This window comes from Amblyraja radiata, chromosome 4 (assembly GCF_010909765.2).
Source record: "Amblyraja radiata isolate CabotCenter1 chromosome 4, sAmbRad1.1.pri, whole genome shotgun sequence".
Classification (NCBI taxonomy): Eukaryota; Metazoa; Chordata; class Chondrichthyes; order Rajiformes; family Rajidae; genus Amblyraja; species Amblyraja radiata.
Genome location: NC_045959.1, coordinates 104,372,352 through 104,400,285, shown reverse-complemented (window position 1 = coordinate 104,400,285; position 27,934 = coordinate 104,372,352). Strand labels below are relative to the sequence as shown.

General features: G+C 38.5%; 1 protein-coding gene across 2 annotated transcripts in view; it reads right to left on the bottom strand.

Annotated features, from left to right (window-relative positions):
• Positions 1-3,262: 3,262 nt before the first annotated feature.
• Positions 3,263-27,934, bottom strand: part of c4h8orf88 (chromosome 4 C8orf88 homolog) — a 55,575-nt gene continuing 30,903 nt past the window's right edge. The window contains exons 3-7 of one of the 2 annotated variants that reach the window (XM_033020156.1): positions 27,789-27,859; positions 20,808-20,943; positions 17,464-17,576; positions 8,288-8,365; positions 3,263-3,731 (exon numbers count right to left, since the gene is read on the bottom strand). In XM_033020156.1, the coding sequence (XP_032876047.1) occupies positions 8,330-8,365; positions 17,464-17,576; positions 20,808-20,943; positions 27,789-27,859 (356 nt within the window). In that variant the 3' untranslated portion in view covers positions 3,263-3,731; positions 8,288-8,329. The remainder of the gene's footprint in view (positions 3,732-8,287; positions 8,366-17,463; positions 17,577-20,807; positions 20,944-27,788; positions 27,860-27,934) is intronic. The other variant, XM_033020155.1, reaches the window with a different exon arrangement.

Here is a 27,934-nt window from a genome sequence, read left to right as displayed (position 1 = left end):
TCAGTTTGTTGTCACATGTACCAATTAAGGTACAGTGAAAATCAAATTACCATACTAAAAAATATATTTTTAAACTACTGGCAGTTATTCCAAGATATATCAAATATCATGTGATATGATTAAAAGCATCAGTACATATTCTGTGAATCATGGCATCCCAGACATTTTTCTGGATGTTTTTGTTGATGCCTGTAATATTTTACAGGACCAAGTGTATTAGATAATAATTGATGTACCATCGATCATCTAAAAATTAGCTTGAACATAATAAGTAATCTCTTTCCAGTTGCTGTAAAAGTTCTGACTTAAAATGGTGTGAAGCAGAATATGCAAAATCAATTTCATAACTCAGTAACTTGCCCAATGACAAGACAACAGAGATCAGGTTTTACTGGTTTTTGAATGAGTGCACCAAGAAAAACTGGAATCTTCTCCAGTCAAACAGGAGAGCACTAAGGATTACTAATTTATAATCCAACTAACAGGTCCAATGCCAATTTAGTTATTACAAAAAAAAAATGTTATCCAGAAGAGTTACTCACCTGTCTGCATTTGTGTGGGTGGCTGCTACGAAGATATATTTTACAACATATAGGAGCATAGGAAATAGAAGCAGCATTCCCTTGAGATCATTCCAATATCCATTGGCAATCTGAACCAAATAATTAGTTTTTTGCTCTATTTCCGTACTTGAGTTCCCATAAATTTGGCAATTCTGGCTTTTAATAAACTCAACAGCCGAAGTTTGGGAGTCAACACTATAGGTTTGGGAGCCAACAAAATAGGTTTGTACAGCACTATAGGTTTGGAACTCAAAATGATTCAAATCCCCGAGGGTGAAAAATAAGTTTCTTATCACAACTTTCTAGCTTTGGGAGATCCTTAACAGAATCTATCAAATCCTCAAATTATTTTACATATTTTAATTAGATTATATTTTATTTTTAACAGGCTCAGAAAACATATCCATTTCCATAATTTATTCTCAAAAGGATGGAATCTTTTTCCAGGAGGCCATACAGAGAAGTCTTGTCGTTCAATCTGTAATACACATGTATCTTTCTTTAAGTAATCTAGTGTACATAACAGTCAGGATATGGTCTCCCCAAAACCCATCTAAAAATGCAGCATGGCGTTTGGGCCAATATTCCAATCCACAGGCAATCAGGTCTTACAGCTTCCCAATTATTTACTTTGGAGATACAGAGTGGAAACAGTTGCTTCGGTCCACCGAGTCCACACCGACCAGCGATCGCCCCGTAAACTAGCACTATCCTACATATTAGGGACAATTTACTGAAGTCGATTAACCTACAAACCTGTCCATCTTTGGGAGGAAACCGGAACACCTAGTGGAATCCCACGCGATCACAGGGAGAATGTACAAACCATACAGACAGCACCTGGAGTCAAGATCGAACAGGGGTCTCTGGTGCTGTAAAGCAGCAACGCTACGTCCCGTACTGGTAGGATTGTTTTCAAAAAGCATGGAAGAATTTGTAATAATCCATATCACAAGGTACATGGTATTGGAAAAACTAATGAGATTAGATGTAGACAAATTGCCAGAGCCCAATAACCGCCACCCAAGGGTTTTAAAGAGAGAAGCTTTGAACATAGTGGGTCATTATTTGAAGTTTTCCAAATTCACTTAGTTCTGACAGAATAGTTTGAACTCTTCCAAGATGGTGCTCAACCCAGGCGACTATTTGCGTGCTGGCCACAGAACTGAAAAGCCGCAAATGTGGCTCCCTTATTCAAGTAGAAATGGAAACAAAGCAGAAACTATAAGCCAGTTAGCCCATCGTCTGTTGCTGGCAAAATGCTGGAGTCTATAATCAAAAGAAGAATCATGAAAAGCTTAAAATAATCATAAAAGTCAATATGGTTTTACGAAAGGCAAATCACATTTGACAAATTTGACGGGATTCTTTGAGGACAGAGTCAAGCAAAGTCAATAAAGGGAACCTGAAGTATATTTAGATTTCTAGAAAGTATTTGACGCGGTGCAACATAAAGGCTGATGAACAACCTAACAGCTCACAATACTGGTGGAAGCCTGTTAGCATGGAATGAAAAAATGGAGTTGGACTAAATGGGTCTTTTTTTCAGGCTGGATGATTATAACTAGTGGAATGCCCAAAGGACCAGTTCTTGTCACTCAAATATTTATTTTTTAAATTGGAGGAAGGAGCAGAATGTAAGTATCAAAGTCTGTCTAAATTAAAATATGTGGGAAGTCATGTTGTTATGAGGATATTTGGATGCTACAAGATATAGAAAGGTTGAGTGATTGTGGCTGTGATATTAGCAACTAGCTGTGGATAATGTAAATTTCAAGCAGAGCATGCTACATATGCTTACTTCTTTTCATTTTAAGATCATAATCCATAAGGTATTATTTCAATCTATGAATTCAAAGTTTTAAACCCTTTATGAAAAAATATTCACTTCACTGATTTTAGCCCGAAGAATACATGCAAGGCATGCAATTTGTCTACAATCAATTTGAAATGATCAATGGCTATTATCACTTTCCCCCATTTTTTCACATACTCTACAAATTGAAAAAAAAATCGATATTAACATTGCGACAGCAATGCTGTGTAATGAATCAAGGTGTTACATATAATTTACAAAGCCTTAGAATGGGTTTCTAGATTGCATACTGCATGTGCTATAACTTGCTAGACAGATATAATCCCATGAACTCTGAGGCACAAGTGTTATGGTGGCTATATTGCAAATTGTCATCAGCAGAGGTAGCTCTCATCATTATTTAAACCTTTTCATGGCCCTCTGCTCTTTGGTTCAATACTATATTTGAGTTTTTAACTGGCATTTTCAAATTTCTTATTACAAACTAGGTCACAATATCTATGTAAAGAATGATGATACACCGTAGTTCTCTAATAAACCCTTTTCCTGAAAACAACCAAGTTATTCAGGATGCAGCATCTGGATGCAACACAGGAAGGGATAAGATAGATGACTCCATGACATTTTTAAAAGGAATTCTGGCTATCATTTCTCCCATTGGATAACTGAGATAATCTTGCATATGAAGGATAATATCAAACGGGGAGTATGAACTAGTCAGAGGTATGTAATTCACCTTTTTGTGTTCCTGGATAATAAACATTGTAGGTAAAAGGCACATCTCAATACCGTATACTTTAAATGTTTCGAGATTGGCATTGAATGATTGAAATGATATGACAAAATTAAAATAAAAGATTTTCTTTTTATGCATGACCTTGAATATCTTGATATTTCCAAAATGTGAAATGGGCAAGTATAATAAATATTCTTCAAAAGAGAGTATTAGAATTATAGTATTGTCCTTTCTATACAGTTCATTTGCTACATTAAAAAAAATCTTTGTTAACCCATTTTCAATTTATTTCAAGTGCACAAACTCTACCAAAAGTGCTGTTTTACAAATGTGGTACTTCACCATCTTGATTAATTAGAATCAAAAGAAATTAATCATGAAGCTCATCACTGAAAAAAATCTTCCAGCTGTTGAGTAAAGTTGGATGAGTTCTTCCCATAAAGATCCAAAAGTCCAGTAGATATGTTTAGAAATATTAAACAGAATATAAGCACCTTCCAAGCGAGTTCAGGACTTGATTTACAACAGTCATTCAGCCAGCAATTCCATGATGATTCGTAGCCATCCTTTGGTAAGCAAAACATAAACCCCGTCCACTTCCATACAACCTCTCTCTCTGAGTAAGAAGACATAACAATTAGTCCATTATAGAGGATTTCAAATGCAAAAAAAATCTATGCACATCAAAATCCATTTTAAACAAATTTATTCCATTATTTTTTATTTATTTTAACAGTAAAGCATTCCAAATGACAATCATGCTGTATTTAGCTGAAAAGACTCAAAAATACATTGTGCGACTTTAATGGAGGAAATCTATTATGGACCTTCTCCAGACGAATTTACATCAAGCAACTGGAGAAGTCCTGTGTAAATTCAATCCATTCTATTTCCATTCTTTGATTAAATGCTATATGCAACAAAATTAAATGACGTAGTTTATTATGTTATATACGACAATTTTATTAATACTGTAATTTGAGGGTTTTATTCAAACATTAAATCCTATTAGGCAATAGTGAACAGTCATCAACTGCCATTGCAAACAAGAAGATATTTCAATACCTACAGGGACAAACAAAACAATTTCTTACATTTATTAAAATAAATTATGCAACATATTTTTCATTCTAATGGAAACCAAAGTTCCCAAAAAGTACGGTTAGGTGTGATCAGGTAATTCCTGACTTAGTCTGAAGTAACAGCTTCTTGAGATACTGAGGTACATTCATTCATCCAATTAATTTAGTTCATATATTCTATCAGGAAAATACCTTAATTGTTATGTCAGCAAGAAAACAGCCATTTTCAAACTAAAGTAAATTTCACATGAACTTTAACATTGCATTGAGTACTTTGAATAAAAATACTAACCCTAAATTTATTTTCCCATAGTTTCTTTAAAATACCATTTGCTCCTGAAACTATCTTGTCATTTACTTCCTAACCTCTTCACAATTTCTTAAAATCTACTATATGATGTGATCAGTTTTTCTACTGTTTGTGCATAATGGAAAATATCCATTCATAAAGGAATTTGATTACTTTGCTCTGAAGTCTGAATGACCAGTAATCATTCTTAGACTATTCTTTTCATTCAACATTTTCAAATGGATGTTTGAAAAAATCTTTATTTCACCAGTTCCAAATAATCTTCAATTAAGATTTTATTTGCTCACATTTATAATACTCTTTTAGATAGTGATATCCCGTTGACGGAATTATATAGACAAGCATGGGAAAATGAATTAGCTCAACCTATAACGAAAGATATTTGGGACGAAAGTCTACAACACATACATCAATGCTCGTTAAATGCCAGACATTATTTAATATAATTTAAAGTACAGTACTACATAGACTGCATTTTCTAAAACAAAATTAAATAGAATTTTTCCTAATATCTCCCCTCTCTGTGACAAATGTCAATATTCAGCGGCTAATTTAACCCATAATTTTGTAAATTGTAAAAATTAAAAATTTCTGGACGGAGATTTTTAAAATGATATCCGAAGTTGTTAATATCCAATTGCATCCCGACCCTAAATTAATAATATTGGGAATATCAGAATAATGCCTAAAATTTACAACAAGCCAAAGAAATTTCCTTGATTATAGTATAATAATTGGGAAAAAATGTATATTAAAATTTTGGAAAAAACCAACAACCCCCACAATCAAAATGTGGATTATGGAGATGTCGGGGACCTTACATTTGGAGAAAATTAGACTACAGATTATTTGAAGGGGTAGATTGGTCCAGCGCGGGAGCCTGACTGAAACTTGAATCCAGGATTAGATGAATAGTTACGTTTTTTAACCTACGGACCCATCTCCTAAGCTGTATTATTGATAGTTTACTCTATTTTATTTTTTTTTTCTATTTTTTTTTCTTTCCTCTCTTTCTATCTATAAATATAAATAAACAATTAGATGCAGTGTTAATACATAATTGATAAATGAGGACCCCAGCTATTTTGATAGCTGGGAACCCGGGCCCCTAGATACTAATAATATGTAATTGTTAAACAAAGTCTGTATTGGTTTGGAGTATATATGCATATGCTTCTAATAAAAAAATTAATTATAAAGATTTTATTTGATGTTTTTGTTTAAAAAAAGAACTGCTTTAGCTTGTCATCAGTGGCTTAATGTTCGAACTCTTACTATAAATTCTTAAACATTCTGGGCCTTTCTACTTTCTCTATCTAAGCAAGAATCAACTGCAACTACTATATATTTATTTTTAATATATTGAATATCCTACAATCAATAGATAATAGAAAAAGGAAGCTTAGAAAGGATGAACTTTTGTTTGGACACATAAATCAACAGGAAGAATTACAAGAAAAACTATTTGCAAGATGGAACAAAAAACATAAGAGTGGTGGACATTGTAGTAAGTAAATCTCATAAACAGATATAAAGAAGAGGCTGAAATTTCAAATTGAAAGGGTTGAGAAATTATGAATAAATAGTAGACTAACAATTGGGATGATGGGTAAGAAAGACATCTTGGCATTTTTGACATACATGATACATTGCAAGGCAGAAAATTTAAATGTACAGAGGATGGAAAATAAGAATCCTGCCAATGAGAGCATTGAAATAGGACCGTAGTGATTTACTAGAGCCAAATTTCCAGGTCTCTGATCTAGAAATATGTTTGAAACCCAACATGGCAGCTAGGAAATTTAAATAATCAAGTTGCAGAACTCCACCAAGTGGCGCTTCGATGGCATCCTCACCTATAGTCACTGTCTGTCCTTTTCGTCTTTTTTTGTGTGTTTTAAAAGTGCGTGTTAATGTTTTCTGGTTAGTTTTATTGTGGGGGGTGAGTGGGGGGGTCGGGGAAACTTTTTTTCCCCAATCTCTTACCTTGCTGGAGATGCGTTGTTTTCCGGATCGTATCTCCGGTTGCTCTGCGGACTAACATCATGGTGCTGAAGGCCTTGCTCGGGACTGACTTTGCGCCACACCGCGGGGCCGTGGACTTGCCATCAGAGCGGATCCCTTGCCTGGGATTGACGCTCCACCCTCGGTCAGCGGACTGTAACATCAAGGAGCTTGCAGTCTCAGGTAGAGACCGAGTCGGGAAGCTCCAAAAGCCGCACGATGTTCGACTAGCCCCGACCCATGGTAGATCGGCCGGCGCGGGGGAGCAGAGGTTCCCCCCTCCTCCCCAATGCAGGAGCTTGATTGCCCTGACAAGGAGGCCCGCCGCAGTCTGCGGGAGTAAGATCGGCCCGTCAAAGAAAGGTTAGAGGCTCCCGACCGCTGGATGACAAAGAAGAGATGAGATTGAACTTTTTTTCCCCACCTTCCATCACAGTGAGGAATGTGGAGGAGTCACTGTGGTGGATGTTTATGTTAAAATGTATTTTGTGTGTTCGGTTGCTTTTTATTGGTATGACTAAGGCAAATCAAATTACTCATATGTTGTAAAACATACTTGGCTAATAAAGTATTATTATTATGATTATGAATCTGGAACTAAATGTAGTCATAGCAGTAGTAAACAGGACATTATTGGATTATCATACAAACTACTGAAAACATTTGTATATTCTGTTTATTAGCATCCTGTAGGAAAGGAAATCTGTACTTCTTACTTTTACTGTGACTTCCCACCAAAGGGGGTTGACACTTAACTACCTCTGCAGTTTGGGGGCAATTAAGAATGTACCGTAAATATAAAGAAATAAAAGGAAACTGATTAAAACAGTTATTAGCATTTCTGAGACGCAGCGGAAAAAGAGGCAAGCAGGAAGGCAATATTGGCTAAGTGAAAGAAAGAAACTCTGCAAAAAATGTCTTGTTTGGCTGAAATAGCAGTAACTGAGGAAAATGAATTCAGTGGCAAGAAAGCAGAATTTATGTTGGACGGCAAAGATGACAGCTTCAGCCCCAGTGTCATTTCAACATAGGCAAAGATCAATTGTCCAATGCTGCAGATGAAACCCAGATCTTTACTATCCAAGTGTTCTATGTCACCAGCCAAGTCCAAACTGCTGCCTTTAAAACAATAAAAGCATTTTGTGATCTATCAGAATGCAAGACCATCTTATGTCCTGGCCCAGGTGAATGATAGTGAGCTCATGGAGCAAAAAGCAGTTATCCTGCCTCAGATTCACCCTCATTGAGACAGCGGCCTCACAGCCAGACCAGAATGCTACCATTTCAAAATGGCTCGCTGTCTCCCTTCATTCCTATCTGTAGTAGCAGTAGGTCAGACAGAGGCACTTAGAAGACAGGCACAGAGTGCTTGCACAAGAGAGAACAGTGCACAACGTATCGTAATGTCATTGACTGCTTGCACAGAAACACTGTGGGAGAAGTCTTCCTTGCTCTCAGCTGTAATGTGTGGGAAACGTCTTCCTTGCTCTGAGCTGCAGGGACATGAAAATTGTAACCATTTGGGAACCTACATGATATCTGTGGGATTTAGGTTTCCTTTTATTATTTAATTGGTAAGATGTTGGTCACTCACTGTAGGGAGAATTATTTTTAAAAAAACATTGAGGAGCAAGCTCCTTCCAGACCTCTTGCAAACTTTGTCAAAGAGAATTCATATTTGCTGGAGTGGGACCAGAAACAACAAAGGGAATGATCAAGAAGAGGAAGGGAAGAAATGTTTCTAAACAAGAATGCTTCCAGATCCTAACTACTCACTGTGTAAAAAGGATTTTCAGGTCGCCTGGGTTCTTTGGTCAATCACCTTAAATCTGTGGCCTCTGCTTCTCGACCCCTCTGCAATAGCAACAGTTTCTCTTTACTTACTTTGCCTGCAATCTAATAATTTTGAAGATTTTTTTAATCAAATCTCCTGTCAACATTTCCTGCACTAAAGGAGAACACCATCCTCTCCAGACCTTCCACAAATCCCGAAGTTCTTTATCCGTAAAACAATTCTAATAAATCTATTCTGCCTCGTACTTTTTAAAAGTGCTGTGATTGGACACAACACACAACATGGCTGAACTAGCCTTTTATGATTCAAAATAGTTTTCTTGGTTTATATGCTGCTTTATATCCCAGCATTTTAAACAGTTTTTACAACATACCTTGTCACCTTCATAGATTTATATACACGCCATTCCTGGTCATTCTGCATCATTGGACTTCTTAGCAAACCAGACCTTTAAAATTATATTGCCTCTCCTCATCACTTTGCACTTCTAATCATTAAATGTTGGCCTTAATAAAAAGAGGACTTCAGTATAGGAGTAAAGAGGTTCTTCTGTAGTTGTATAGGGCTCTGGTAAGACCACATCTGGAGTATTGTGTACAGTTTTGGTTTCCTAATTTGAGGAAGGACATCCTTATGATTGAGGCATTGCAGCGTAGGTTCACGAGATGGGTCCCTGTCATATGAGGAAAGATTGAAAAGACTAAGCTTGTATTCACTGGAGTTTAGAAGGATGAGGGGGATCTTGTAGAAACATATAAAATTATAAAAGGACTGGACAAGCGAGATGCAGGAAAAATGTTCCCAATGTTGGGAGAGTCCAGAACCAGGGGCCACTGTCTTAGAATAAAGGGGAGGCCATTTAAGACTGAGGTGAGAAAAAACTTTTTCACCCAGAGAGTTATGAATTTGTGGAATTTCCTTCCACAGAGGGCAGTGGAGGCCAAATCACTGGATGGATTTAAGAGAGTTAGACAGAGCTCTAGGGGCTAGTGGAATCAAGGAATATGGGGAGAAGGCAGGCACGGGTTAGATTGGGGACGACCAGCCATGATCACAATAAATGATCGAAGTACCGAATGGCCTCCTACTGCATCTATTTTCTACGGTTCCATGTTATATATAAAGCATTCCTCATTCCATCAGCCTAAGTAATCATGACATAAATCATGGTATTCTTCCCCACTTATTGCACTTTCCAGTTCTACAAGTTGAAATTATGTCTGAAAATCAGTCATGTCCTCCATATCTATGAAGAAAAGTAGAGGTATATCAACTTTGTATATCATTCTTCAGTCCAATAAATTACCAGTCTTTGTTTCCTAACTCATGGCCAATTTCTTATCCGTCAGCTACTGTTCCTGCTTTTCCATATGCTTCAATTTTGCTAACAGGAAGTGCACTTCAGCAAATATATTTTGTAAGTCTACACACAGAACATCAAACCTCTTTACTACTTCATCAAAATATTCAGTTTAGTTAGTACAACATGATGGACAAGAAACGGTTACTTAAGGGCCTATCCCACTTACGCGACCTTTTTGGCGACTGCCGGCACCCCGTCATAGGTCGCCGAATATTTTCAACATGTTCAAAATTCAGCGGCGACCAGAAGGATGCTACAACTCTTTGGGTGGCCAGGAGACTTCTCACGACCATACAGGCGACCCCTGGCGACATGTCGCGGGTGTCACCAGGGGGCATGTCGCCAGGGGGTCGCCTGTATGGTCATTAGGTCGCCAGGGGTCGCCTGTATGGTCGTGAGAGGTCTCCTAGTCACCCAAAGAGTCGTAACGTCTTTCTGGTCGCCGCTGAATTTTCAACATGTTAAACATTTTCGGCAGCCTATGATGGGTGCCGGCAGTCGCCGAAAGGTCATGTAAGTGGGACAGGCCCTTTACCTACATTACAGTTGAACAGGTGCTGAACAAGTGCCGACATCGGCCTTGTGTAAAATCATGCTGCATAGAGGTTTTATTACACATGACTGATACACACAAAGACCTTGCCTCTGGTGGTTGCACCTTTGCGGATCTAGCAAAGGAAATCAACTGGTCTGCAGATCATAGTGTGAAAATAGATATAATCAGGGGAGTGGGGTAGAGACAATAGAGGAGGTGGAAAGGTTTGGGATGGATGTAACAGATGACCTGGAGGATCAGGCTACAATTGCTGGTCATATTGGTGTAATTTGATCGGGTGATTGAAGTTGGATAAGATTTTGTTTTTTTAAATCAGAAAATGGATGGATACCCAATTCTCCAAATCACTTGGTTTGAAACTTGACAATTGGCAATGTGGGGATGGGGGTGTCAGGGTTTAAATTGGCTGTCAGCTATCAGAAGTGGGTGGGCTTAAGCTCCTAGAGTGAATAGACAGGGAGACAAATGAAGCAGAATCCAGATGATTGGCAATCCCTAAAGACATTGGCAACAAAGGGAGGTAGGGAACTATTGCTAGGAAAACTACTTAAAAGTGGACCGACCATGTAACACTTCAGGCATCTCTCAGACTCTCCCATAAGTTTGAGCAATTGTCAAAAGCAATTATCAACCTACCAAATAAGGGTTCGTTCAGTATGAATGACTCCTGCTGTGTGAGGGCCGTACTGTATGCACAATAATTTAGTGCTGGTGACATAAGAACCCACAAACCATACTGTTTGTCACTACATGCCCAAGAGCCTCTGTGTTTACATGTCATAAGAATGAAGGATCCCAAACGACCATCCAGCACGATGCATCAATCGCATTTATTACATTCTTGATCAGATTCCCTTTAAATATACAAACATGGAGAAACGATTGAAATTGACTGCTGAAGGCCTCACAATTATTAATCTGGACATCTAGGATTTCACATGACAAGTCATGTTTGGGTTGGAGATAAAGTAACCCAAGAGTGGGAAGAAAGCAAAATCACTCCATAACTCCTTAAAATATCCATGGATGACTCTTTAGCTAAGAAATCAACACCACAAGGTGGCATAGAATGCATGGCACTTGAGTACTATTGGTCTCATCTCATCTCAATGTTCAAATTAGATAACAGACAATAGGTGCAGGAGTAGGCCATTTGGCCCGTTGAGCCAGCACCGCCATTTACTGTGATCACGGCTGATCATCCACAAACAGTACCCCATTCCTGCCTTCTCCCTTGACTTCACTATCTTTAAGAGCTCTATCTAACTAAATTGCCAAGTTGAAAGCTTTGGTCTATAACCACAATCTTTGTGGAATTTGTCCTTCGTGAAAAATATTTGAATGTGCTGCATCCTTCGGAATTACTGCCTAATTTAACATTAAATTTCTTGTTTGAATCCCTCCAACTGACTTTTGATTAGCATTATCAAATAAATCTCATCAAAATTACAAATGGAATTTTGTATAACTGTGACAGCCAGCCAGCTTTCATCACCCTTTGTTGATCTCTCACAACTCACAATATTTTGCTATTTAACATTTTAGATTTTTAGCTTCTAGTTTTACCCTCATCATATTGTTTGCTGAAATGTTCTTCAACAAAATTTGAAATGTGGTATCTGTCGTTCTTTTGCATTGTTGCTTATAAAGGCAAATAACAAAGTTAGAGCTATCGAAAAAGCATCTTTTATTGAAAGCAGTAGGCTTTCAACTATTGGTAGTGTCTGGCACAACATTGTATCAACAGACATCACTTGAAACTCACTTCTTAAAAGGCATACTTACAATTATGAGATTTTCTCTTTGACTTAAATACACTACACTATTTCCCCTTTAAAGAAGTGATAAACCTACACAAACCATCAACTATTTACATTTATGAAATTATAAATGAACTCACAATTTACATCAATATACAGGTGTAACTTCAATAAAGTGTAAAATTGCTTAATCTCTTGGTCTCTTCATTCACTGAATTTGTCATTGCAAAGTGCAATTGATATCTGAAATATGTAGTCCAGGTATTGATAATTTTGATAATTCAAGTCTCTAGATAGACCTTGTGCACATCTGGCTTCATAACTTCTGAAAATGTTGCTTCAATAAAATTATCTTCATAACTGTGAATCCATAGCATTACAGATTCTTGAACACCCTCTTCTTGGCGTTACTTGTAAACGCCAAACTGTATATAAACAACTTCAACGGCCAATAATATGTAACTCGTATAATGTAATAAAAAGGAATTGCAGATGCCGGTTTATACCAAAGATAGACACAAATTGGAGCAACTCAGTGGTTCAGGCAACATCTCTGGAGAAAATGGATAGGTGACATTTCGGGCTAGGATCCTTCTCCATTAACTCTTAACGATTACAGATATACACAGCATTCAGCGATGTATCTAATATAACAAATGGAGCCTGGAGAAAACCAGAGTTGTTTCTTAAGACTCTTAAACTTTGCACATCTACTTTCACACAATCACACTGATTTGCACTCTCATTCCCCACAGAGACTATACCTTTATCTTTCTGCTCTCATTTGAAGTTATTACGTCATCTTGTTTTTTTCTAATCAAATTATCTCCAATGCAGTTCTTTCTTAACTTATCAAATTCAATCGGTGTTAGATTGTACCTCCTGAACAATCTTCTAAACAAAAGTTGAGAACAGAATTCTTCCTCAGAACTAGTGCAGTCATATCTTGCCCATCTGAGCCAAACACTGGATGACGGTATATGATCACACTGATCTGATCTGTATTTATGCCTAAAATATTCTGTCGTGGAAATTCATTGTCCTATCTGGGACACATGACAATAAACTCTCTTGACTTGACGATTGTAAATTCCTATAGTGTTTCCGCTGATTGGATAACACAACTAAAAAGCTTTTCACTGTACCTCGATACATGTGACAATAAACTAAAGTTGAACTTTTTCATTTTTCGTCTTATAACAGACCTGTTGTCCTGATAATCCTTTGAATTGTTTGTCTTCAAGATGTGCAAACATTCTCATTGTTCTGAGAATAATTCATTGTCCAAATCACTTTAGTTTCCTCACTGGATTATAATTCGCTGCCTCTAAATTCCAAATGCTCTTCCTTCTAAAACACCTTTAATTCTGGAGTCAACTTTTCATTTTACTTTGCAGGTTTGCTTCTTGGCCTTATAGTAGCTTCCGCATTCATTTCTGTAATCGACATCTTATGTGCTAATATTTCATTGCTGTCATAATGCAATACCCTCTTTATATTGATCAGTGGAGAAATGAACATACATCCAGGTCTTGCTGGCAAATACTCAAACAGTCAGCACCATATCCATGACTCTTGTAGAATACCCTTGGTATGATTTTCATGTCTCCTAAGGTGTATTTTTAGTGACTAGTGCCTTTACTAAAAGTAACTTTCTGCAGGGACACATCAAGCCTTCCTGCCACATACCTAACTCAGTTGCAGCTTTCACATGACACGGCTGCGAAAAGACTATGCTGCCATAAACATTTCCGTGAGTTCGTGCCCTGCTTACATCTTGGAATCATGCAGAAACAAAACATTGTTTTTAAACCTCCAAATTAGTAGCTATTCTGCCATCTCTCTTGAAGATTAAGTGCAGCACATCTAATTCTTGCCTAAATTAGCCTAAATTCTTTCAGTTCCCGTCCAAATAATAACTTACACAACACCAATTCTAAAAAGATCTGGAAAGTCTATCTTTTTGCCAATGTCTTTAATTAGACTTCATATTCGCCAACTAATTCCTAATTGTGCTTGCCAAATACGTAGCATTCAAAAATGTCCCTTTAGGGATTTTATTTTGCCTGTAATTAGAAGTGCTAGTAGATCAACAACACCTTATGCATCTCTGGCCAAACACTAGCAGCATTAACTGTGTGCAGTACTGGTCACCCCACGTAATGTTAATATTAAATTTAGTGGTTCCCCATAACAGGAAGGAAGTGGAATCTTTGGAGAAGATGCAGAAAGGGTTTACATAGGAACATAAAAAACAGGTGCAGGAGTAGGCCATTCGGCCCTTCGAGCCTGCACCGTTATTCAATATGATCATGGCTGATCATCCAACTCAGTATCCTGTACCTGCCTTCTCCCCATACCCCCTGATCCCTTTAGATCTTTCCTCAGATTAGGAGACCAAAACGCAATACTCCAGCTGTGGTCTCACCAAGGCCCTGTACAACTGCAGTAGAACCTCCCTGCTCCTATACTCAAATCATTTTGCTATGACTGCTAACATACCATTCGCTTCTTCACTGCCTGCTGCACCTGCATGCCTACTTTCAATGATTGGTGTACCATGACATCCACGTCTCGTTGCATCTCCCCTTTTCCTAATCGGCCACCATTCAGATAATAGTCTACTTTCCTGTTCTTGCCACAAAAGTGGATAACCTCTCATTTATCCACATTATACTGCATCTGCCATGCATTTGCCCACTCATCCAACCTATCCAAGTCACCTTGCAGCTTCCTAGCATCCTCCTCACAGCTAACACTGCCCCCCAGCTTCGTGTCATCCGCAAACTTGGAGATGTTGCATTCAATTCCCTCGTCCAAATCATTAATATATATTATAAATAGCTGGGGTCCCAGCACTGAGCCTTGCGGTACTCCACTAGTCACTGCCTGCCATTCTGAAAAGGACCCGTTTACTCCTACTCTTTGCTTCCTGTCTGCCAGCCAGTTCTCTATCCACATCAATACTGAACCCCCAATATCGTGTGCTTTAAGTTTGCATACTAATCTCTTTTATGGGACCTTGTCGAAAGCCTTCTGAAAGTCCAGATATAACACATCCACTGGTTCTCCCTTATCCACTCTACTAGTTACATCCTCGAAAAATTCTATAAGATTCGTCAGACATGATTTACCTTTCATAAATCCATGCTGACTTTGTCCAATGATTTCACCACTTTCCAAATGTGCTGCTATCCAATCTTTAATAACTGACTAGCATTTTCCCCACTACCGATGTTAGACTAACTGGTCTGTAATTCCCCGTTTTCTCTCTCCTTCCCTTTTTAAAAAGTGGGGTTGCATTAGCTACCCTCCAATCCTCCGGAACTGCTCCAGAATCTAAAGAGTTTTGAAAAATTATCACTAATGCTTACACTATTTCTGGGGTTACTTCCTTAAGCACTCTGGGATGCAGCCTATCTGGCTCTGGGGATTTATCGGCCTTTAATCCATTCAATTTACCTAACACCACTTCCCGACTAACCTGGATTTCACTCAGTTCCTCCATCACATTTGACCCCCGGTCCCCTGCTATTTCCCGCAGATTATTTATGTCTTCCTTGTCTAATCCTGTCTGGATTAGAGGGTATTATCTAAATTTAGAGGTTGGTCAAAATTGGATTATTTTCTCTTGCAGCATTGGAGCCCGAGTGGCTGTTTGAGGCATAGGATGGTGTTGGAAGCAGACATGGTGCCAATTAAGACTTTTTGACAGGCACATATATATATGCAGGAAATGGAGGAATATGGATCATATGTAGGCAGAGGAGATTAGTTTATGTTCATGTTCGTTACAGACATTGTAGGCTGCTGTGCCTGGTCCTGTGTGGTACTTTTCTATGTTTTATGTTCTATGTAATATTGCCTTCCTTATTTTGTGTGCCGTTATGTTGTTCTGTTTGTATTCTCCCTTGGGATATTGACAATTTTAATCCCCCTGTAGAACATTTCTAGTTGTTGCATATGACTGAATTCGCAAGTATCTCTCATACCTAGTAACATAACTTTCAAGTCACTACCTGCCATCATCACTGCTCTGCCCACAGAATTCCATTTTTTATTTACAGTACTTTGCACTTGATCACTATCTTGTTACTCCCGCAAGCAGGAATATTCTATCAACATCCTAATGTGCTGTCAGTACGGTCTTTATAGCTCCTTCTCAATCAAATAGACTTTGAGCTAGTAATCAAGTATCCTTTACTGAGTGCAGTAGTACTGAACTCTCAAATAATGGCAATGTCTTTCACTATATTGTACCAAATGTCATGTATTGGTACTTATGGTTCTTAAGAGTATATATATATATATATATATATATATATACACACACATATATATATACACATATACACACACATATACATACACACACACATATATATATATACATATACACACATATACACACACATACACATATACATATACATATACATATACACACACACACACATTACATCTGATGTTTTGCCTAGGCATTTCTTTGGTAATTATGAAACATGAAGCAGCCATTCAACTCATCAAATCTATTCCATCAATCCTATTATCCCTCCTTGTGATCTTGCAATTCATTCTCTTTCACATGAACATCGATTCTCCTTTCATACTTCTATCCCAACCTATACTCGAGATAATTTACCGGAGCTAATTAACCTACCGGCATATCTTTGGGATGTGGGAGGAAAAAGGACAAATTGGGGGAAATCTATAAAGACACAGAGAGAACATGCAGGCTCCACCTAAAGTTAGAATTCAATTTTGGTCATTGGAAACGTGACTGCAGCATGAACTACCACATATTCTTCCATTCCTGTTTCACAGCGAAACGTCTCAGGTCACTTAAGCAATACCTCTCACTGCTGCATTCTCTCTTCGGCAATCTTTCTGGCAAAACACCCATTATTTAGACATATTCCTTGCTCACTTTACTGACGCCAATCAATGATCCTCAACAATTTAGGCACACAAGATCATATTTCATGTTGATGACTTGGAAAACATAACAAGTCCAACAAATATTTTTGCTAGCAATATCTACATTATAGCACAATTAAATCTTCCATGCGTTGGTTTCACCTTCTCTCAGTATCTAGCAGTTTATGTTGACTTCCAAATTAGGCATTCTCCATCCCACATAATCATAAAATGAAAATGTTTTTTGAAGAGCAGATAACTAAGTATGAAATAAGTCACAAGTTGGAAGTTAATGAATTGTGATATTCTATTTATGATTTTGTTCTTTTAAAATGTACTACAGAATATTTCAAGAAGTATATTGTTACTTCTGAAAACAGTTGCTAGAAATGGTAATTTACAAATGAGTTGAGGTACATTCTTTTAAGTTTTCTTATTATCTGGTTATCTGGTTACCTTAAAAACAAACAAAAGATCAAAATTGCAAATATTGCTTCAGCACTGTTACAGAAAATGCAATTGACCAATTTTTATCAAATACTGCCAAAGGACACAACTTACTGGCCTCTCTAATACCACAGGAAGAGATGGCAAAAATTCTGGTTTCTCTTTTGAAATTGGCAGGCTGGCAATTTTCATCAAAAATTCTCTGCTGTACGTTATCCTCTCTGCATCTGAAAAGTAGATTGAATTGGTAAACAAATTAAGGATTTTTTTTAGCTATAAAATTAAAAAAGTCTGGGGCAATAGCTATAAAAGTTCGCTACATTCATTAACTATTCTGCAAAAAAGAGCAATACGTATTATTCACAATGTCAGGTATCTGGATCACACTAATCCATTATTCTTACAGTCAAAATTATTAAAATTAGCAGATTTAGTTGCATTTAAAACAGCACAGATAATGTTTAGGGCCAAAAATAAAAACTTACTTGGAAATATACAAAAATTATTCAACGAGCGAGTGGGGGGTTATAATTTAAGAAGAATATTTAATTTTAAGGTACAAAGAGTCCGCATGACCAGAAAAACATTTTGTATTTCGGTCTGTGGAGTAGGATTGTGGAACAGTTTGAATGTGGAGTTAAAGCAATGTCCAAACATGAACCAGTTCAAAATGACATACAAAAATCTTTTTTACACAAGGTACAGGGATGAAGGGGATGGTTGACAAACAGGGGTTGGTGTTTGTTTATTATTTTGTTTATTATTTATTTATGTTTTTTGGTTACTTCATACATATTACTTGTAAGTGTATATCAGTTGTATGTATATATATGTTTGTATGCATCTCTAAAAATTGTCTGGGGTATTATTACTACTAATTAATTAATTATTAAATATGGAAGAAGGGTTTAGGGAGAAGGGGTGAGATTAAATAAGTTATTTTTCTTCTCACTCCTTTTCGAGCTTGTAAAGAAAAAGTGTTAGACATTTAAAATTTGCTTTATGCTTTTTATTGCTTTGCAAATATTGCCTAGATTGTCCAATTGTTTGACTATTTCGATTTTGTTGTTGTTATTTATTCCTATTTATGTCTTTACTTGTTCGGAACAAATAAACAAATAAAATAATAAATATAAATAATAAAAAAGATAAATATAAAGAGAAAGCAGACACCATTCTGAATTTAACCATGACCAGTTTGAATGACATAGCAGGATTTAAGGGTCAAATTTTTAGTTTAGTTTAGAGATACAGCGCGGAAACAGGCCCTTCGACCCATTGAGTCTGCGCTGACCAGCGATTCTTGCATTCTATAACATTATCCTAGGGATAATTTACAATTATACTAAATAAATTAACCTACAAAACCTGTAAACTTTGCGGTAGAGCTTCTGCCAAACAGCGCTAGAGAACTGGGTTCGATCTCAACTACGGGTGCCGTCTGTGCGGAGTTTGCACATTCTCCCAGTGACCGCGTGGGTTTTCTCGGAGGTCTTTGGTTTCCTCCAAAGGCGTACAGGTATGTAGGTTAATTAGCTTGATGTGCAAATTGTCCCTTGTGTTTGTAGGATAGTGTTAGTGCGCAGGGATCGCTGGTCGGTGCAGACTCGATATGTTTCCGCACTGTATCTCTAAACTAAACTAAGACTGACTGCTGTGTACTCTGCATATTTTGACACGTGTGTGCACCATGTATGAAACGGCCCTATTCAATGTTACAAGTGATGCAAGGCATACTACGATATTATTATCTCTGCAAATAAATGTTGGATCAATGATTACCAGAAAACCTGATAAAACTAAGCACAAATTCTTTGGTAAATGGGACTCCTCTGTACTAATCTGGAGGATCAGCCAGATGTTCGGCAACTATGGCAGGGCTTGCACACCATCATTTCCTACAATGAGCTCAAGTGTCGCTCCAAGGTGACTTCAATCTTTTGTATGTGAGCTTCAAAAGGGAGAAAAACGATTCACCTTCAAAAGTCCCTTCAGCTCAAGTGATCTATGGCTTGCGTCAGAAGCCCATTCAAACAATACCCGTCCCTGATAGTGCAGCTGGCTGCATTCTCAAAGCATGCCTGGACCAACTAACTGGAGTTTTTGTGGATATTTTCAACTTCACAGGACTATAGTCTGAGGTCCTCTCCTGCTTTAAAAGGACATCCATGATATCGGTGCCCAAGAAGAGTAAGATGACATGCCTCAAAGACTTCCGACCGGAGGCATGCTTTGTGACGAAGTGCTTTGAGAGGTTGATTATTATACAAATCAACTCCTGCCTCAGTAATGATCTGGAGCCACTTCAATTCACTTACCGCCCATGATAGATCGGCAGCAGATGCAATATATTTGACTCTACACTCTGTGCTGGATCACTTGGATACCAAGAACGTGTATGTCAGGCTGATGTACATCGACTACAGCTAAACTCCGTTATACCTTCAAAACTCATCATCAAAGTCTGAGAATTGAGTCTCTGTTCATTCCAATGCACCAAGATCCTTTACTTCCTAATCAGCAGACCTCAATCAATACTCCTCCTCCTTGCTGACCATCAGGACACTGGCACCTCAAGATTATGCTCAGTCCCCTGATCCACTCTCTCAAATACCCACGAATGTGCAGCCAGAAACAGCTCCAATGCCATCTTTAAATCCATCAAAGATACCACCTTCATTGGTTGAATAACAGAGAAAGATGAGTCAGAGTATAGGATTGATAATCTGGTTGTGTGATCCCTGAACAATAATGTTGCTTTCAATGTTAACAATATTGATGGTTGACTTCTGGAAGGGAAAGGCAAGGGACCAGGCAACTTGTCTTAATTGACATGATAGGGGTGCAGAAAGTCAACAGTTTCAAGTTCCTGAGTGTACACATCTCTTATGATCTGTCCTGCAGCTAGTACATTGATGCAATCATGAAGAAAGCTCACCAATGCCTCTACTTCCTCAGAAATGGAAAAGATTCAGTATGTCACTGAATACTCTATTCTAATTTGATAAGAGTTAAGTGGAGAGCATAGAGACTGGATGCATCATGGCCTGCTTCAGAAATTTGAAAATTCAAGATCTAAGGAGGCGGCAGAAAGTGTGAACATTGCCTGGTGTGTCACAGACACTGAGCTTGCCACCATTAAAGGGATCTACAGGAAGCAATGTCTGAAGAAGACAGCTAAGACCCACACCACCCAGACCATGCTCTCTTCTCTCTGCTATCATCAGGAATAAGGTACAGGTGCTGAGAACCATTACAATTATTATTGCCATAAAATTATTATTGCCATAAAGACAGCATAAGAAACGGAACATTCCTGAAGATCGAGTACTATAAGGATCACTTGTTTTGAAAAGGGGCTGCAGTGGTATATTAATGTATTGAAATATTTCATAAATATATATCTTTTAATACTACCTCTGAATATATATATATATATATATAAATTATGCAATTACCCTTCTTTGTGCCATCTCCCTGACCAGAATGGCGTCTTTCAATTGGTCGTTCTTGTCCTTTAAGATCATGTTTGCTTCTAAATGATGGAATATTACTCCACTTGTTTTCCCGTTGTGCATATCCACTTGAAATAGTCTGCAAAGTTTTAAACACTGGTTATTTGCTCAAAACAAAGGTATAAAGCAGGCAAAACATACCAGGAGATTATATAATTTTACAGTGCACTCTTGGCTCTATTCCTAGTTCATGAACAGGACTTAGACAAACAGATGATAGGCATCATAGGTTTAAAGAAATTAACTCTATGATACCCAGTTTGTCAAATACGGTTTGTCCCACTGCTGTCAGTGTTCTTGACCCAATTGTCTAACTTGTTGTTCTTTTTATTTAACAATTCTGGTAATATGCGTACCTGGGAAAATAACTATGAAAACTAAACTCTCAATAATTGGTTTATTAATGCACCTTGATACCTACATGAAAATAAAATGTCACCTCCATATGGCATACTGTATATACAACTCTCATGTAGTGGTTAACATGACTGCAAAAATAATTGCAATTCAGAAATCAAAAGAATTAAATCATTCAGATCTGATGATGATGATGCCTTCAGCTAAAACCCTAATTTTGCAGTAATTACTCCTTTTGCAGAAGTAAAATATAAACATGAATGCTCCTAACAATAACATTGGTCCAATTTAAGGCTCAGCATTATAAGCAGCAAATCATCTCATCCAGATGTTTTTGGCTTGCCAACAGTCACAGCATTCAAATAAATGAAATGCATGGAGTTGTTAACCACTATGTATGCTGTGAAAAATACATGGTCTGTTCATCGAACCACAAGTTAATATTTTAGTTTGATAAGATTTAATTTGTGTCAAGCAAGATCTCTAGCATTGAAAATGTACTTAAAAATTTGCATGAATAATCCTTTTTGGCTACATTGCTGTTACCAGTTTAAGATATATTAAACGTGTAGGAAGGAACTGCAAATGCTGGTTTACACCGGAGACAGACAGCATGCTGGAGCAACTCAGCGGGACAGGCAGTATCTCTGAAGGGAAGGAATGAATGACATTTCAGGGCGAGACCATTCTTTAACAAGATATATTAGTCTTTTTTCAAATTTTGCACTTGTTTTTCTCTCAACGCCATTTTTTAACCCTCGTTTTATCTTACACATGATTTAACATTGTTTTACATATTTTAAATTATGCTGACTACTCATTGGATTACATCTAACCAAGAGTGCTTATTCTGTGTTGCCCTAGTAATCCTGCCTATGGTGCGATCAGCCCAAGATCAGAGATAAAATGGTAGTATAAGCATATGAGAGCAAAAATAACCACTGAAGTAAATCTGTGGAATTCTCTGTCTCAGAAGATAGTGGAGGCCAATTCATTGGATGTTTTCGAGAGTTAGATTTAGCTCCAAGGGCTAAAGGAATCAGGGGATATGGGGAAAAGTGCAGGAATTGGGGTACTGATTTTAGGTGATCAGCCATGATCATATTGAATGGCGGTGCTGGCTCAAAGGGCTGAATGGCGTACTCCTGCACATATTTTTCTATGTTCTATGTTTCTAACAGTGTCATGTATCCAGCCATCATCATAGGCTAGTCACTCCCTCTGCACTTCAGCATCTCAAACACACCATAGTTGCTGTCCATAGATTCCTCACTGTGTCAACCATTCTGATCAATTTATAGATCTCACCACATCCTTAACTGACCATTGAAAAAAAAAAAAATCACAATTTCTGAAACTTTGATATTAACTCACTTTGGCAAATCGGACCACTTGGCTGTGCTCCTATCTGCGTATAGGCAGCAACTAAAAGTAGCAGCTCCAGTGGTGAGGATTGCACAGAAGTGGTCAGAAGAGGCAGGCAAATTACTTTACAACTATTGGGCACTGGTAGACTGGCAATGTTCAAGAACTTGGCAATGAAACTGAATGAATATGCTGATTGTTACCAACTCCATAAGGAAAAGTGTGCATGGGTGTATTCCCACTAAAACCATCAAATTGTTCCTTAACCAGAAGCCTTGGGTGAACCAGGAGGTCTGCAATCCACTGAGGACCCGATGCTGGGCATTCAAAACTGGTGATATGGGGTGATAAAAGTCCTGGTATGACCAAGGCAAGGCCGTTGGGAAAGCAAAGAGACACTTTTGGTCTAAGCTGAAGGATCTGATGAATGCTCAGCAGCTGTGGCAGGAATTCCATGCCATTACATCCTATAAGGCGAGACCAAGTAGCAGCTCAAGTCTCAACAATGCATCACTCCTAGCTAAGCTCAATGTTTACTATGCTTGCTTCAAAAAGAAGTACACCAATGTACCTTCTCGAGCCTCCATGATACACCGACGACACTATAGTATCAGTCACCTATATCAGAAGATCCTTCACGAAGGTGAACCCTCGGAAAGCATCTGACCCCAGCTTAAAACCTGCTGAGGACCAGATCTTTGGTATACAATAGGTGAATAAGAATCTTAAAAAGTTCCGCACAACAATGAGAAGCAATTGAGAGGGCAAAGAGACGTTATCAGTCCAAGCTGGAGTTTGGTCAGACATTTAGCAACTGTGGTAGGCCAATACCCAGTTCTCCCCTTCACGAGTTCCAGCCCCGCATTGATGTAGAGCTTTTTTACGTCGCCTCTGCCTCCATGAAAATCCCTCGACTCCATCCAGGATCCCAGACAGTCCTTTTAGGTGAGGCAGAGGTTCACTTCTCCTCCAACCTGATCTACTGTATCCATTGATTTCTGTGTGGAATCCTGTATATCGGTGAAATCAAGCGCAGACTCGGCAATCATTTTGCTGAACACTGATACTCAGTCTGCCTTGGCCTCGGCGATCTCCCAGTTTCCAAACATTTTAACTCTCCTCCCATTCCCATACTGGCCTTTCTGTCCTGGGCCTCCTCCACTACCAAATTGAGGCCACCCACAAATTGGAGGAACCGCTCCTCATATTTTGCAAGGGCAGCTTACAACCCAGCGGTCTGAACATTGATTTCTCTCATTTTATGTAACCCCTGCCTTTCCTGTCTCCATCACCCCACCCTAGGCGGCCTACTAGTTCAACTGTTCGCATCCTTGTATCCCTTTGTCACCTCTTCCCCAGCCATCAATGGGCCATTATGGGCTCAATCCTTCCTTGTTCGTCTGTTACTGGCCCTGCATTGTTCTGGCCTTTTCTTACCTCCAGTTCCCTCCCCCATACTTTCAGTCTGAAGAAGTCTCGACCCGAAACGTCACCCCATCCTTTTTCTCCAGAGATACTACTTGACCCGCTGAGTTACTCCATCACTTTATGCCTACCTTCTGAAAGTAAAATCCATGTGTTTTAGTGCTAGGTGGCATTTGCTTTGGTTAGCAACTATGCTGATCAGAATTGCAGGAATGATGGTATATTGGGGATGGAGGGTATAGCTTGGGTGGAGTATTCGTTAATTAACCAGTCTCAGGTATTCCAGCAGTGATTACCATTCGGAGATGATGCTTCTCTATCTCTAAATGTTTCTTTTCCTGTGCTTTCTGAAGATCTGGTTATTTGCATTTTAGTAAAGTTAGTCTTTCAGAATAGCCATCCCAGAGCGCATCCACCAAACAGCCAGCAATTCAGAGATCTGCTCAGCGATGTATGTAAAACTCCTTTATAACAGTCTTGGACCATTTATTGGATTTTGTTGAGCTATTATGACCTATCTGATATTGGCATTGCACTCGTTAACCCATTGCATAGCAGTATATGTACCTCTGACAAAAGTCACAAGGCCATGTCTTGCTGACAAGCAGCCAGACTACAGTCGAAAGGCCTGGTTACAATGTGGGGAGCTTAAAGGATCCGTGCAAGATTAAAAAAAATAATCAGAATCACTGCCAGGAAGTCAGGAACAGAACTGCTTGTGAACCATGTGCTTGTGAATCTAAATTCCTTATAATTGATACAGATAGCACCCTAGAAATTGAGAGCATCAAAAGTGTCCATGCATTTTGAGGGAATCTTTACGATTTAAATCGAGTGCTTTCTCATCCTGTATATTTATTTAAAAAATATGGTACTGGTGTAAAAGGTCTTTGCATCTTTAGCAGTAAATTGTAATTTGACGCACATGTCATCTATTCCTACCTTAAATGTTGGTACAGAAGCTAAAGTTAATGATCTTAATAATTAGTCATTGTTGCACATGTGTGAACGCAGCATGTAACTAGATCCATCCAACATAACAAGCTCCACAAATCTTTGACGTGTCATGGCAACCAAGAATCTCCATACATGAATGAAAAGTGCCAAGTGAAGAGCAAGCCTTGCTGTCATGTACATTGTTCTAGCTGCAATGTAGCTATCCCAGTTCTTGTCCTTGCAATCTCTGCAGACTTTTTTTTTATTTTTCTTAATTTCAAATTTCCCACGATCCACTACATCTACCTTTTCCATAAATAGTTACATAATTTAAAGAATGTAGGGATTGTGTTTGTTGAGAGCTGGTGTAAACATAATGATAATGCATCATTTATCTTTGCACTATAAAATATTATGAAGTGAATTATGACACTGAGGGAGGTACACTGCCACAAAGTTAGGGGTTGAGGATTCTTCAATAGTTAAAATAAATTAAGAGATCCAAGGTGTTGAAACACCTTAAATTCAAATGATAAAATATTGAACAGAACAAATCAAATGGTGCTGGAGCTGCCATGTGCTCTGTGGTCATGCCCCAATTGCAATCATTTTTTTTTGCTTGCTAGGATCCAAACATGAAGCCCTGTCAGTGTGGCCTTTCTTTGAAGCAGACTGGGCCACAAACAGGTCCTGAGGCCCACTGTCGACCAGTCTGATGGCTTTTGACAGCTCAAGCTGCCTGAGGTCAGTTTCATCCTTTCAAAATGTCGCATACAATTACAGTTCTAAAGAGTTCCAGGAAAAAAAATCCAATACATTTTTGATACACATTAAATTGAGGTTAATTAATAAGCATTCGTTTAATATGATTGCAAACACAGATTGCAGTCTTAAATTTTCTATTTTAAGAAGCAGCAATGACAAGCTTTGCAGATCAAAGCATTTAAATTTTCTGCACTTAAGTTGCAGAATTTCATCAAATAACCATGACCAAATTTGAATCACCAGTTTTAAACTTTATGTTTATGGGTTATAATATATTTTCCTTATTTCTTTTTGTAAATCTCAAGCGAACATTTCTCATTTTAATAATGATTCAGGGCTGCCAACTCTTACGCCTTGAGCGTGAGACTTACGCATTTGACGAAATTCTCACGCTGATTACAGAAGTTCTCACGCTCAAAAAAAACATTTTTTTTAATACATAAATAAATACTCATCAATGAGATTAGTTTTTTGTCGGCAGGTTCCAATCGTACATTATTTAAAATGGCAATGTGGACAAAAATGCTGGAGAAACTCAGCGGGTGAGGAAGCATCTATGTCTGAGTTTGACCCTTCTTCAGACTCAAGCATTTCTCCAGCATTTTTGTCTACCGCTCTATAGATGCTGCCTCACCTGCATTCACATTCCCGTGCAGATGGTGTGATAGGTGAGACACAGCGGTGGTCCCAGCACAGCCTCCCATCCCCAAGGAACCGCTCACACCTCCCACCCTCACCTCTGGCGGCTCTGTGTCCGTCGGCCGCTCTGTCTACATCGCATGGAGGTTTAACCACGGCCCGGAGCCAGGAGCAAACCGGGTGAGTGGGGGCGTCGGTGCCTCCTCCGGAGCCACGGGGATGAATCTCGGGCTATAGCTCCGCACCGATGCCCGACCCCCGGGTCACTGTCCCTCACCTCCCCCGTGTTGTCGCCGCTTCACTGACACACACTCTCACACACAACCTAACACACACCCTTACACACACACTGGCACACACAAGGTTTAAAGGGATATGGGCCAAATGCGGATAAATGGGACTAGATGGGGCATCTTGATCTGCATGGACAAGTTGGGATGAAGGGCCTGTTTCCATGCCCTAAGACTATGGCACACTGTCGAACGGGTGTAATTGCTCTGGAGAGGATCCAGGGGTGATTTATGAACATATTGGCAGGGCTGGAATTTTTTTTTACCACTTTGAAGAAAGATTTGATAACTGGGATTCTCTGCAGCAACAAGAGGTGAAGAAAATACTTAGTTGAGGTGAATAACATTACCTGTTTCACTTAACAAAGAGTGTAGGAAGTAACTGCAGATGGTGGTTTAAACTGAAGATAGACACTAAAAGCTGGGATAACTCAGCAGGACAGGCAGCATCTCTGGAGAGAAAGAATAGGTGATGTTTCAGGTTGAGACCTTCTGAAGAGGTTGAAAACCAGCCATAAAACACAATGACTGGAGAGGTCTGTTATCCAACTAAGGGCAGAAATCAGAATCATGTGTTCATCTTTATTGACGTGACACCATAATAAATATTACAGAAAAAATAATTTAATGGGGTGGCACAGTGGCAGAGTTGCTGCCTTGCAGCACCACAGACTCAGATTTGATCCTGACTACGGGTGCTGTCTGTACAGGATTTGTACATTCTCCTTCTGACCACATGGTTTGTGCTGGATATTCCATTGTCTCCCACATCCAAAAGAAGTGCAGGTTTATAGGATAATTGACTTCTTAAATTGTCCCTGGCGTGTAGGATACAATTGGTGTACATGAATATACTGTCATTCATGGCTCTACTGTGGAATGTTATTAGGAATGTAATTTAGCCTAACCTTATTCATACCTAATCCAATTTGAAGCATAAATGTCGCATTCAAGTGTAAGTTAAAAGACTCGCTACAGTATGCACCAAATTGCACAATTTCAAGCTGAAAAATGCAAAAGCTCCCCCCCCCCCCCCCGGTCGCTATACTCCCTCGAGCTTGGTCTCAAATCCCAACCCTTCAGATTTTTTATTTAAAAAATGTTAAACTGCTATTTACAGTATATATCAACATTGAATTAGTCATACCCAGTTCTCTTCATTCCATGAAACTTCATTTTGATGTAAAAGCGGTGGAAGGTAATCACATATTGTCGAATCTGGTGGATAGGTAATTTAAAATTAATGGATTATTAACAATGGGCAGAGAATAAATGTTTTCTTATTTCCATACA